This window comes from Galeopterus variegatus, unplaced genomic scaffold (assembly GCF_000696425.1).
Source record: "Galeopterus variegatus unplaced genomic scaffold, G_variegatus-3.0.2 Scaffold2992, whole genome shotgun sequence".
Lineage (NCBI taxonomy): Eukaryota > Metazoa > Chordata > Mammalia > Dermoptera > Cynocephalidae > Galeopterus > Galeopterus variegatus.
Window position 1 is genome coordinate 105,165 of NW_007729103.1, and position 13,278 is coordinate 118,442.

Here is a 13,278-nt window from a genome sequence, read left to right on the forward strand (position 1 = left end):
ACGGAAAAAAAAAAAAAAAAAAAAAAAAAAAAAAAAGCAAGATATAGAACAGTATATATAGTATGCCAATTTTTATTTTAAAGGGGGATTAAAAGTATACAGGAGTGGGCCGGCCCGGTGGCGCACTCGGTAGAGTGCGGCGGCGCTCCCGCTGAGGGTTCGGATCCCATATAGAGACCGGTCCGCTCACTGGTTGAGCGCGGTGCAGGCGTGACACCGAGGGTTGCGATCCCGTTACCGGTCACGAAAAAAGACAAAAGGAAAAAAAAAAAAAGTATACAGGAGTATTTTATTATCTTCACAAAAAGAAAATTAAGAAGATAAACCAGAAACCAATAACAATTATTACCTATAGGGATAAGTTTAAGGAGAGATACAGATGGAAGCAAAATTTCTGAGTATATATTTTTCCATAATTTTGACTTTTATACCATATAAATATTTTACACAAAATAAAATAAACAAAGGAAAAAAAAATACCAAAGCCCCTAAATTGAAAATAAATGGAAACAAATGAACCTGACTATATGTCAAATGGTAAAAGAACCACAATGAAAAAGAATAATTCCAAGTAACTTTTGAACAGTACCAAATTTGTAATCTTACTGGAACATATTCAAAGGACAAAAAGAAGTTCCATAAAATCTTATATTTCAGTTTTATTATTAATTGCAACACTGATATTTTGAATTTTTTGATGAAAATAAAGCAAATTAATTACTGTTAGTATAATTAAGGTATTAAATGTAAAAAAAGAAAAAATAAATAAATACAAAAAAAGAAGCCCCTGTAATGTTAAATTACTATTGGAAATATGTGAACTCAACTGATTCAAGCAAGGATCAATGAATGCTAAAATCATTAGTTAAAAAGTTAAGAAATAGTATATTGCCAAAGTATCACCCCAAAGATCACTTGCTAAATGCAAAGAGAAAACCCTACTTTTGTAAAGGAGAGATCACCTTAACCAAGTGATCACACTTCTTATCAGAAAAAGTGGAACAACCTGATATTATGCACATCCTGATTTAGCATTGTAACAGCTCTGGTATATAAAGCATATTGATATTTTTATCTTGAAAGGTACAGCAGTTTAGTGTGCATGTACACACACACACACACACACACACACACACACACACACACACATACATACACATGCACAAAGCAAATGGGAATAAAAAGCCCAGGTTATGATTATGGTTATACTAACCACTTCTCTGTATGACCCTGTCCATATCACTTAGTCTTTCAGACATCAGCATCTTCATTTATAAAATAATCATTTTACAAAAAGATTTTAAGTTCCCTACAGTTTCTTTAGCAATAAAAATTGGATGATTTTATATTGCTAAGAATACTTAGTTGGCCTTTTGTTTACCTTGTGTCACTGCTGAAAAATCTAGTCTTTAGACCATTTTCTTCCTCTTTCAATAAATGGTACCTGAATATTTAAATCCAAGAAAACAATCTTTCTTCGCTACTAATTTTAAGTTTCTTCTCTAATATGATGCCATCTTAATAGAACAATCCCATGGAAGGGAAGGCTTCCGAGCTAAAAAGGGAATTACTGAGTCATCAGACAGTTTTACTGAAAGGAAAAAGAACCAAGTTTGAAACATGTATTTTAAAGAACATTTCCATAATTGTTTTCCCATACAATGGCAAAAAACAAAAACCAACAAACAAAAACCAGAAACACCTGTATATTTTAAAATTTTGCTCTGTAGCACTGTTTCCTTTACAGTCTAATGAGAACTGAAAAGGGCTACTATTTTAAATTATGCTTTATGTAAATCCTAAAGATGGTCTTACAGGAAAAAAAGACAAAAGTAGCATGTTTCTATAGAAAGATTCCTGGCTGAGACTCTTAGAAGGCTTATATACGTGTCTTGTTCACACAACATCTCATAAAATCTACTGTTTTATATCTTTAGAACTCAGTTTCCTCATCTATCAAACAAGAATACTATTTATCGTCGTTGGATCACTGTGAAAATTACGTAATACAGAAGTGAAAATAGCTAGTACAGTGATTATCACAGTAAGACCTCAGTTAGTGGTAGCTATTATTATTCCTTAATGCCATGAACATAAAGGAGGGAATAAATTTAGTTTATTAAGTTATAACGGATAAGATTAACAGTGTTGTAAGTACTCTAGATAGTAAAAACTTACTCAAATTCTTCACACTCTACCTCTTTTCCCACTCCCTATCTGCCCTGCCATGCCCCGCCCACCCCATCCCCAAACAAATCTTACCCAAATAAAGAGAAAAATTAAAGATTATTATCAGGAATTTCCTGCCTTCCTCTCAGATTCCACATATATACTTCTGTTTTGAGCAAAGAAAATATTGAGAACTCAGTTTATATTTAGTTTGTAACCTTAACAGAAGACTCTAGTCTGTCAGGCTACGTCTCAGGTATATTTTTGGCTAGCTTACCCCATCGAGCCATTTTTTAGCCTAACTACAATTAAATAAAAAAACTGAATAACATACTACATTATAATATTTTTAAAAGTTTCATGAAATTAAAACTAAACAAATTTATTTCCATGAAAAGATATATTAATCTAGACTCAACCACAAAAGTAATATTCCTGTAAATCCATGCAGTCTTTGAATCCAAGGGAAACGCAAGATCAGTGGAATTTTATTTATGTTCACTAAAATAAAATTAAAAAGACAGAACTCAAAGAGAATACTTTTTTACATTAAAATTTGCACTAAAAAATATTATACAATTAATTTCTACTTATCTCTTCCTCTAGAAAGTTTAAGGAGAGGGAATGACTTAAATGAGTGAATCATTCCCTTTCACTCCTTAAACTTTCAGTGATGCTCATAAGTTGGTTAAATTTCTAAAGAATTCTTCCCTGTGGGCTGATCCTCCATCTAAATAATCAATGCTGCTCTGATTTCACGACTAAGTGTTTTTTATTATTTTCTGTGTCCCACGGAGGTTCCACAGTCCCTGTCAATAATAATAGCTAAAATATATGGAGAACTTAACCATGTACTGGGAACTATTCCAAATGTGTTGTATAGTTTTTCATTTAATGTCACAATAACACTGTGAAGGAGAGTCTGTTATTGCTGCCAGATTACAACTGAGTAAACTGAGACTCAGACAGTAGAAGGAACTTGCTCAAAGTCATAAAGCTTGTCAGTGTTAAGATCCATGTACCGACTCCAAATCCAAGTTTTAGATGATGACCCTATGCTAATCTTCTGCTCCCACCACACTGAATAGCTGGGAAAATAGTGCTGTGACTCATTTTTACTTTCTGTCTCTTAAGACAACATTGGAAAGAAATCTCTATCCCTGCTCTGCTTGTTTCCTTTTTCTAAATATACCTAATAGGGCTAACTTGGATATACTGGAATCAAAATTTCCACAGCTATGGAAAAGCGTATTCAAATAAATCCATATACAATACTATATATAATTTTATATAATAGAAAATCAAGATTACGTGTAATAAAATCAACCAAGCATTTGCAATTTAGGTCCTGATGACTTTGATTTCTTTCAAGGACTTCTGCTACAAAGAAAAGCAAAAACGAGGGCAGTAGGTGGTGGGGTAGTTGAGGGCCAAGAAAAGTTAAAAGAACATAACAGATTTTAGTTGCTGCCCACCACAGGAAAGACAGAGCACAAAGTTTGACTTTGATCAAGTTAACCATCAGATTAAAAGAAAAAAAAATTGATACCCTTTAGAAGAACATACCAGAATGCAAGGTCTCTACAATATATCACGTAAAATGTTTAACACATATCCAAAATTACAAGGCAGACCAATAAAACAAAACAAAACAAAAACAGGAAAATGTGACTCATCATACATGAGAATTAGCAGTCAAGAATTTCTAAAGTACATATATTGTAATCATACCCCAGGATGTAAAAGAAATCTTGCTCAAAATAAAAGAACAAACAGGAAATATCAATAGAAAACAGAAACTATAAAAAAAGAACTAAAATGACATTGCAGAAACAAAAAATACAAGATTTAAAATTTTTAAAAAATTCACTGAATGGGCATAACAGTAGATTGGAGATGACAAGAGTCAGTTAATTTTTTTTTTTTTTTTGTCTTTTTCCGTGTCCGGCAACGGATTGCAACCCTCAGTGTTGCCCCCGTACCGGACCGGGGACCGGCAACGGAATCGCAACCCTCGGTGATGCTCCCGCGCCTCGCTCAGCCAGTGAGCGGGAACCGGTCTGTATGTGGGATCTGAACCCTCGGGCGGGAGCGCCGCCGCGCTTCCCAAGCGGCGCACTTATCCAGTGCGCCACCAGGCCGGCCCCGAGAGTCAGTTAATTTTAAGACATGTTAATCAAAATATTCCATCTAAAGAAAACAGAAAAGAAACTGCAAAAAAACAGACCCGCAGAGATGTGTGAGATAATACCAAAAGATCTAAAATATTTGTAACGGGAATCCCATAAGACGAGAAAAGACAGGACAGGAAAAAAAGCTGAAAAAATAATGGGCCATATTTTCCCCAAATTTGGTTTAAAAAAATGTGCATGAATTTAAAAATTCAAGAAGCCCAGCAAATCCCAAACAGGATAAACAGAAAGAAAACCACGCCTAGGCACATCACAGTTAAATGTTTGAAAATCAAAGATAAAGAAATAATCTTAAAAACAGCCAGAGAAAAAGGACATAATCCATACAGAGGAATAACAATATAAATGAATACTGACTTCTAGTCAAAAACAAAGGAAGCCAGAAGAATGTGGAATGACATCTTTAAAGTGCTAAAAGGGTGGGGTGGGGTGGGGGGGGGAATCAACCCAGAATCCTGAATCTAGTGAAAATATCCTACTAGGATGAAAGTGAAATAAAGACATTTTCAGGTAAATAAGTCTTAGAAAATATGTCTTTAGCAGATGTCCACTAAAAGAAATGCTAAAAGTAATTTATCAGGCTGAAGGTAAATGAGACCAAATGGAAATTTAGATCTTTAGGAAGAAAAGAAGAGCAATGAGAATGGTAAATAAGTGGGTAAATATAAAAAAGACAATTTTTCCTCTTATATTTAAAATACACATGACTGTTTAAAGATCTATTTGATAGCTTAATGATAAATCAGCCTTAGAAGAGATTTCTCCTTTCTTATTCCCCCCTCTGTATTTATAGAAAAGTTAGTACCTGCTTTAGTTTCAAAAAGAAATTTTCAGTAGTACTACGTTTGCTGAAGGGCCAGAATAGTCTTTCATTAGGTGAGCAAACACGGACTTTTGTCTCTAGCAGAAATCGAACAGGCTCCTGTACTTCTGTTATTACCAAATCAACAGCTGTGGTCATAAACAGCACTTTATCTAGAGAGAAAGAGAGAAAGAGAGAGAAAGAGAGAAAGAGAGAGGAGAGGGGAGAAGCAAATCAAAAAGATGGAAATATATTTGCTCATAAGATTAATGTAAAAACAATTACTTTTATTACAACTTTCAAGATATCTAAGACAACTCACCAATTAAATAAACATCTAAAATTAACAGACAAATAACTGTTTTAAAACTTTTTTTTCTGTACTGAATTGACAATTCTTTTCTTGAGCAGACTCCCAAAAAGTGGCATTAGTAAATGACAGTAGCACACACTTTAAAGTTTTAGAAATGTACTATTAGGTTGTTTTACAAAAGTGGCATGTGGCTTCTTTATGCCACCCTCAGCAACACTGGGGATTCTCAACTCTCCAACTTGGTTAACAACGGTATCTTATACTTTGGAAATGTCTGTCTATATCCTTTAACCATTTATCTATAGTGCTGTTAATAACTGAAGGGGAAAAAAAATGCTCAATAAAAGGTACTCATTACATTTTCAGCAGAGAATATTAGGCAGCCATTAAATATTGTTCAGGAAGAATATGAAGCATCTCAAAAACACTTGTTGATGCATAGAATATCAGAAAAGGTACAAAAGGAAAGTGTAACAGTGATTCCCTTCGGAGAGGGGCACTGGGTACTGTGAAGTCAACAACTCACTTTTCCCTTTATGTATATCCATTGAATTTTTAAAAATATGTACACTAATCTCTACAAAAATTAAACACAACTTAGAGGTCTGTAAATAAATAAAGTACATAAATAGAAAGAAAAGTAACAGGGGAAGGGAAAAATGAAGAGAAAGGAAAGAGGGAAAAATAAAAGGGCAAAAATGATACTTTGTTTAATTTAAATAAACTCAAGAACTATTAAAATTCTTTGGATTCACCAAGCATTAGGTAAATGACTGGAAATTGGTCAAGCAAGTGGTCCTAAGGTTTGGGTATCTTCTTGAGACTAAAATTTCTGTTCATGATGTCAGCAATCTGCATCACCTTTAGGAGTTTCTTCATTTACAACTTGAAAATGTGGGGATTTTGGATTCCAGCTCCCAGTAATAACATAGGACTTTCCATCTGAACTTTTGCCCATAGATTCCTAAAGAAAAGAATAAAAATAAACCTTAATGCTAAAGTTAGTGAACATAGCCAACTCCCATTTTGCTGCCTTTAAAAAATAAAAGTTGCAAAAATATCAGAATAGGAAAGAGGATCGGATTTATTTTTAAAAGGTAGGAGTGTATACGAATAATTACAGTTAAGATTAAAGATGTGCCATTAATGCAACTGTTCCTGAAAAGTTATGTAAAGTAAATGCTTATAAATTCAAATCAAATTGTACAAACATTAGAGAAATTCACTACCTAAATCCTATGTTGAATTCTTCTCCCATGTGAATAATCTCACCACTTAAGTTTTAGTTTTGAAAATAAAAATTTTCACAAAATAGTAATAATACTAATAGCTCCTATTTGTAAAGCATTTGACAGTTTGCAAAGGATTCTCTGACAGATTTTCTCTTTTGATTCTCACATCAACCTTACTCTATAGATAAAATTATTATCACCACTACATAGTCAAGAAATCAAGGCTGAGATACTTATCTAAGGTCAGACTTGTAAATAATAAGAAAATTCCCTTCTTTTTATATTGTCATATAGCTTATAAGAACACCTTCATAAACATTTTTTAAATATTAGATTCAGATGAGATAAGGTGAAACTACCTTCACTGAGAAAATAATATATAACCTTACAGTAAAAATAAATCCTTACCAAATCTAACAAGTGCATGTCACTATTTCGTACATCTTTTCCTGGGCTAAGAAGAAGACCAAAACACCTGCAAAAAAAGAACTGACATAAATTTGGAAAAATAAAACCAAAAAATGGTTAAACTGGGTCACTTAAAAAAATAAAATCTTATTGATGGAAAAATGAACACATTAGAATTACCAATAAAACAGTATTGCCAAAATTATAATCCTTACTTCTTTAATTGAGATAAGCAAATCTTGATTGCCTTTTATTACCACATAGTTGAAGTTAACATATTAGCTGAAGATATATGGGAACTATTTCAAAGTAATGAAGCATTCATTTTAATAAGCAAAAGAATTTCCTAGGGGACAAAATATCCTGAAAATACATTTTGAATCCAGTATATGACCACTCCATTAGATTAATAAAAGCCAAAATTTATATTTTTGCTAAACTGGAAATGCTTACCTTTCAATGGCAAGTTCTTTATTAGTTGTTTGTTGCACATAGATGACAATCTTCTTATCAATTCCTTGGCGTAGTTTAAAGCATTGTCTGTCCTTATCTTTGGGAACTGCACTGTAGACCAACATGTTTCATTAATTTTGCAAAGTATTTTCTTGTCACATACTAGAACAATTTTTTTTTAAAACAAAGACCTGAACTCTCTGATTCTTTTCTGTGCCTCGTTTTCAAATAATAATAATAAAAGAAAAAAATCATGATCTGCCTCTTGATGTGAAAATATTACCATCACAGCAGGTAATCTATTACAGCATTTACTAAAGCAACAAAAACCACTCCTATGCTTATTAAATGTGGCTTTAGTTTTCTCTCTTTAGTTGTTGTTAAAATTAGATATTTGTAAAGCATCTAGCATGTAGGACTCAAAAAAATGTTAGTTTTCTTTATATTTGTTCACTGGTTTTTATAAATAATTATCACCTCATTTGCTTCAATATATAATAAAGAAAAAGATGCTTAATCATTGATTGGTTTTTACAAATAAATTATCACCTTATTTGTTCAAATAGATAATGAAGAAAAAGATACTTAATCATCAATCCTTTGAATTTCAAAACAAGGTATCTTTACAAAATTACAGAGATGAGGAAGATACGGCCAATGATAAGCTCTTGCCTAACACTGCCCTTAGGCAGTAATAACCTTATTACAAACGTGTGTAATAATATAAAAATAATACTAATGATATAGTTAATAAACATCAGTTTAATAAAAAAGTTTAAATTTTATTTAAACTCCATTTATCAAAATAATCCCCTAGTTTCCCACACACCACTTTCTCTAGCTCTTTTATCCTCAAAGGTAAACATCCGTCTGTGGTAATCAGCTAATATACAGCAAATCTAACTTGTATATTATTTCTGTACAACTTTAAGATGATGGCAACAGAACCATTAGTAGATACTATAAATGGCTAGCTGAAGCTCTGAGTACCTACTCAAACTAAAAAGTGGCTCTGAAGAAATATCAATTTGAAGCCCATCTGCACTTATACAGTAACCAAATCAAGAATATTTTATAACACTTAGAGAATCAAAAAATCTTAGCAAAGGAGTCTAGAAATGACGAACACGTTTAAAGAAAAATTGTGCATTCCAAAATGTTAAATATTTGTGGCTGACAGAATTTTTACCTACAAGGAGACAGAGGGGTCTCAATTTTCAACTGTTTATAGATACAATCGTATGTTCTGTGGATACTGAAGTTTAAGTAAATATAGTCTCATCTCTCCACAATTTAAAACAACAGCCACAGATATAAAGTTGTCTCTGGTGCCCTAAATCTGAAGGGCTGCAATAATGGGAAGCAGAGTAAAGAATGTAATCAGTGTAAGTTTACTTCACTGAATGTCAGTGGCCTAGATTATATTTCTGGTCCTGTGACTATGTTATTAAATGGATCCAAGGAGGGAATTTAATATTTAATTCCTATTATACAAGTTAAGAAACTGAGGTCCAGGTTTAATTTCCCTAGGTTTCTTTACCTATAAAATAAGCATAATATCAACTACCCAACTTATCTCATGGGGTTGCCTGGTTGATTAAATTAGACCAAAAAGGAGTGTTTTGAGTGGTATAAATAAAATGCTTCCTCTTTCTAAGGACTAAATTGAGATACACATTTCTAATTATAACAACGTATGAATTATATATTTTTAGGAAAGACAAGAAAAGCATTAATTCGCCCCAATATACTTTGCCTATATTTATGTTATGGTAAAACCACAATCAAACTGGTGATACGGTTAATTACAAATATGTATCTCTTGGATGGGAGTAAGTCACATGAGTACACCATCATATTTTAACCACACTCTGCTACTCAACATTTAATTTCCACTTTTTAAATTTTGCTATTATATATAATGTTAAGGAGAACATTCTTGTTGATAACTCTTTGGGCACCTTAGTGATTATTTCTGTAGATAAATTCCCACATATATTATAGGATTATTGGATAAAAGGAATTATATTTAAGTTCAAATATGACAAAGCAAGGCATATTTTTCAATTATTTCAGCACCATATTAGGTTGTTCTTATGACAAATTACAGTATTTATGATAAATTACAAATTCAGTGAAACCACACAGCAAAAAAAGAACAAAGCCCTAACAAATGTGAAAAGCAAATCTAGCCATCCAGGAATTTTTTGTAATAGCATCTCCTTGATATGAAGGTAAATAGAATAGGAATGTTTATGATCATCTTATCTTGAATATGCCTGATTTCAGAAGGGAGAGAAGTTATTCCAGTTTTTCTATGCTGAGAGATCGTAATCATTGCTATTCATAACTGGAATTTACAGACAGAACTACATAAATATCCCTTCAATAAAGGAATAAATATACAAAGAAAGTGTTTTGTTTCTTAAAAGTTAAAAAAATGATTAAAAAGTTTATAGATTATAATTTCCACTTCCCAGGGCAGGAATAGCGCACACGTTAGTTAAAACTACCCCACAGTGCTGCTTTCAGAAGAGAAATGTATTTAAAGATAAGGCACAGAGTACAATGCCTCAAACTTTAGTCCTCAAATCAAAGTTGAAGCTGCACTGTACACTAAGTTGGCCACCAGATGGCATGATAATTCCAAAGTCTGAAGGGAGACCAAGAGTTAGCAGTTTTCCTAACAAATAAATCAGTCACTGTGCTTTTTTATTTAAAAGCAAAATATTAGTAATCATTCGTATTTTTATATCATTTCATTTTACCCATTTTATGAGGTAATCATGGAGGAAAGAGATTTTTTTATATGCAACTATTGATTATGATCCTAAGAAACACACACCCATTTTCTGACATGGGCTATATAAAGAAAAAAAAAAATCAGTCATTTTGCAACCATAAAAAAAAAATTTTTTTTTTTTCCTTTTTGTGACCGGTTGGGGGATTGCAACCCTTGCCTTGGTGTCACCTGCACCGCGCTCAGCCAGTGAGCGCACCGGCCATCCCTATATAGGATCCAAACCCGCGGCGGGAGCACCACTGCGCTCCCAGCACCACACTCTCCCAAGTGTGCCACGGGGTCGGCCCTCAACCATAAAATTTTAAATTAGAAAGGATATTAAGAGTCTAGCCATTCATTTAATAAATAAACTACTGCCAGGAGATGTAAAGAAACTTGGAAAAGGTCACACTGTTAATCGTTGTAATAATTACACTAAAACCTAAGTTTTGGTTTCTATTCCAGGGTTCTTTCCATCACTCAAATAATTATCATTTTACTTAGAAACCAAAACCAGTTATTTCTAACCCTTTATATAGGTTAGACTTTACACACAGATCACATTTCTCCCCTTCCAATGCATTCAGATAAAACTTTACCAGTAAAACTTGATTTCGAAAATCTTCAGATTGTTACATTATTAAAACAAGTAAACCAACCAAAACAAAAAACAGCAAAACAGAGCTACAAATCCAGCTGACATAGCTTCAGCCAGTTCCTACAGCAGTCATCCAGCTACTTAGAGTTTGACTAAAATAAGGTAGAAGCATGTTCCCCACGTGAAGAATTTTTTTATTGCTTTAAAATTCTTCAAACCTTGCCTCTGTAAATTTGTTCATTTCTTTTCCTTTATCACTAAGATGTCTTTAAAAAAAACCCTCCCTATGAAAGAAATCATTTTATGGTATGAAGGTTATATAACCTGACCTACAGTTTCCTTTGAACCACAGATAATATAGCATGTTAATACAAACTCAAAGAAAATGAATAAAATAAGATGCCCTACCTAAAATAACCTTTACCATCATCTTCTTTAATTTCTAAAGACACAGAGAAGGTAAAGATGTCACTGTCAGGAGTCTGGGGTGCAGCAGTGGCTGAAAGTGGGGTCTGCTTGGCAGAACGGCGGAAGGCAGTGGCAAAACTGTAAAGTATCCGGCTTACCTACAACCAGACATGTTAGGAAATGGGCTGTTATAAGATATAAAATACTTTTATTATGGCTGGAAGGTTACCTACTTTGGGGGAAGTAATCATCTTTCCCCCACTTATTTCTTTTGGTAAATTACTTAATTTATTAGGCCTATAAAGCAAGCAATACTAAAAATGGCCAGAAAAGGGATTTTAAAATAGAAATCTTTGTTAAACACTAAGAAACCAACTGAAAAAAAAATCATTTCCTAAATTGTTAGAAACCATCTGAACATATTTACTATAATAAAAACTAGTCCTAACAGGGCTGGCCAGTTAGCTCAGTTGGTTAGAGAATAGTGCTGATAACACCAAGGTCCAGAGTTCAATCCCTGTACCGGCCAACCGCCAAAAAAAAAAAAAGTTTTAGACCAAGTTTAGATCTAAAAGAACGGTTTGCAAATGTGTCACTGCTGGAACCAGGATGCTCATCTAACCCAATCAAGAAGTAGCCAACTCGTATCCTCTGATATTCCTAGCAATAAGAAAGTTCTGCTTAATTAAACTCTTAGTTTATTTATGTTTTGGCCCATCAGGCTAGAATCACTAAAGCACTAGCAGAGAACCTAATCTGGGTTGTAAGTGACCATAATAAATATTATAATCATTTAATTTTCTCTTAAGGACTTACAGCTTCTTGTATTTCACACCGGAATACATGTATTCTGAAGAGTTCTGCATTGTAATGACTTTCAGTAAAAGCAAAGCAGTCGCTTTCAGGAGTTCCATCATGCCCTCTGACACAGAACAGGATTTTGTAGATAGGGTAGTTTGCTATTTCAGTGTTCGTCTGAGGATCTAAGAGCCTATTCAGAAATAAAAAGATATAAAAATATTAAAGGAATTATGAACAACTTGCACTACATTCATAATAGAATTTAAGACTCATCTTTCTAGCAAGAAGATCATAGAGGCCATTTTTGGTATGTTAATTATATTAATCTTACGTTTTAATAAATAAGTCATATGTGGATTCCTGAAGTTATTGATTACATAATTCCAAGGTACTAAAAACTATATATTCCCATGTTTGAGGGAGGCAAGCAGAAAGGTATAAACAATATCAGTAAGCACATGCTCCTTTTATAATGTGTAACTAAATAAAGCTCAATGGATAAATTAACTACCAAAATATATCATGAAAGTTTGCTTCTGATTATGTCCTAAGAAAAGACCTCACCTGCTTCATTATTTAAAATAATTTTTTTCAAAAAACTGATGCTCTTTCTCAAAGTGAAACTTTTTTTTTTCTGTTCAACAAAGATTTGATTTTATACCATGCCCATCATTAACAGTATCACTGGCTAATGGTGTTACAGTTTACATATATGCTCTCAAGTATTACTCATTTTATCATCACTATAATTCTCTGAGGAAGATGAAGTCTAGAGAGAAATTTACATAAAATTATAATAAGTGATTTTTTTTTTGATTCATGGCAAATAAGGAGAGAGAAACTATTATATAAATAGTTAACTCCTCAGGGGGAAAAATCATGGGTAAAATCAAAAGAATGCTACTCAGTAAAAATCAATGAGAAATCATTCATTCAAAATCTACTCACTCAGCAAATATTTATATTTCAACATTCACTCTATTCAGGGCACTAAGGACACAAGTATGAAAGGCCTGAAATGAAACTATACAATTCCAACACTACCCAGGCAGAGCCACTGATAGGGAAAACCCAGGGAGCCCTGCTCATAATAAAAATACCTAGGAAGGGGATCTAACCC

The 13,278-nt window shown here is 33.1% G+C and overlaps 1 protein-coding gene across 3 annotated transcripts in view; it reads right to left on the bottom strand.

Annotated features, from left to right (window-relative positions):
* Nucleotides 1–13,278, bottom strand: part of RABGAP1 (RAB GTPase activating protein 1) — a 146,523-nt gene that overhangs the window by 97,105 nt on the left and 36,140 nt on the right. For all 3 annotated transcript variants that reach the window (XM_008583665.1, XM_008583666.1, XM_008583667.1), the window contains 6 exons: nucleotides 12,174–12,348; nucleotides 11,358–11,515; nucleotides 7,570–7,680; nucleotides 7,117–7,183; nucleotides 6,338–6,440; nucleotides 5,167–5,336 (listed from right to left, as the gene is read on the bottom strand). In XM_008583665.1, the coding sequence (XP_008581887.1) occupies nucleotides 5,167–5,336; nucleotides 6,338–6,440; nucleotides 7,117–7,183; nucleotides 7,570–7,680; nucleotides 11,358–11,515; nucleotides 12,174–12,348 (784 nt within the window). The remainder of the gene's footprint in view (nucleotides 1–5,166; nucleotides 5,337–6,337; nucleotides 6,441–7,116; nucleotides 7,184–7,569; nucleotides 7,681–11,357; nucleotides 11,516–12,173; nucleotides 12,349–13,278) is intronic.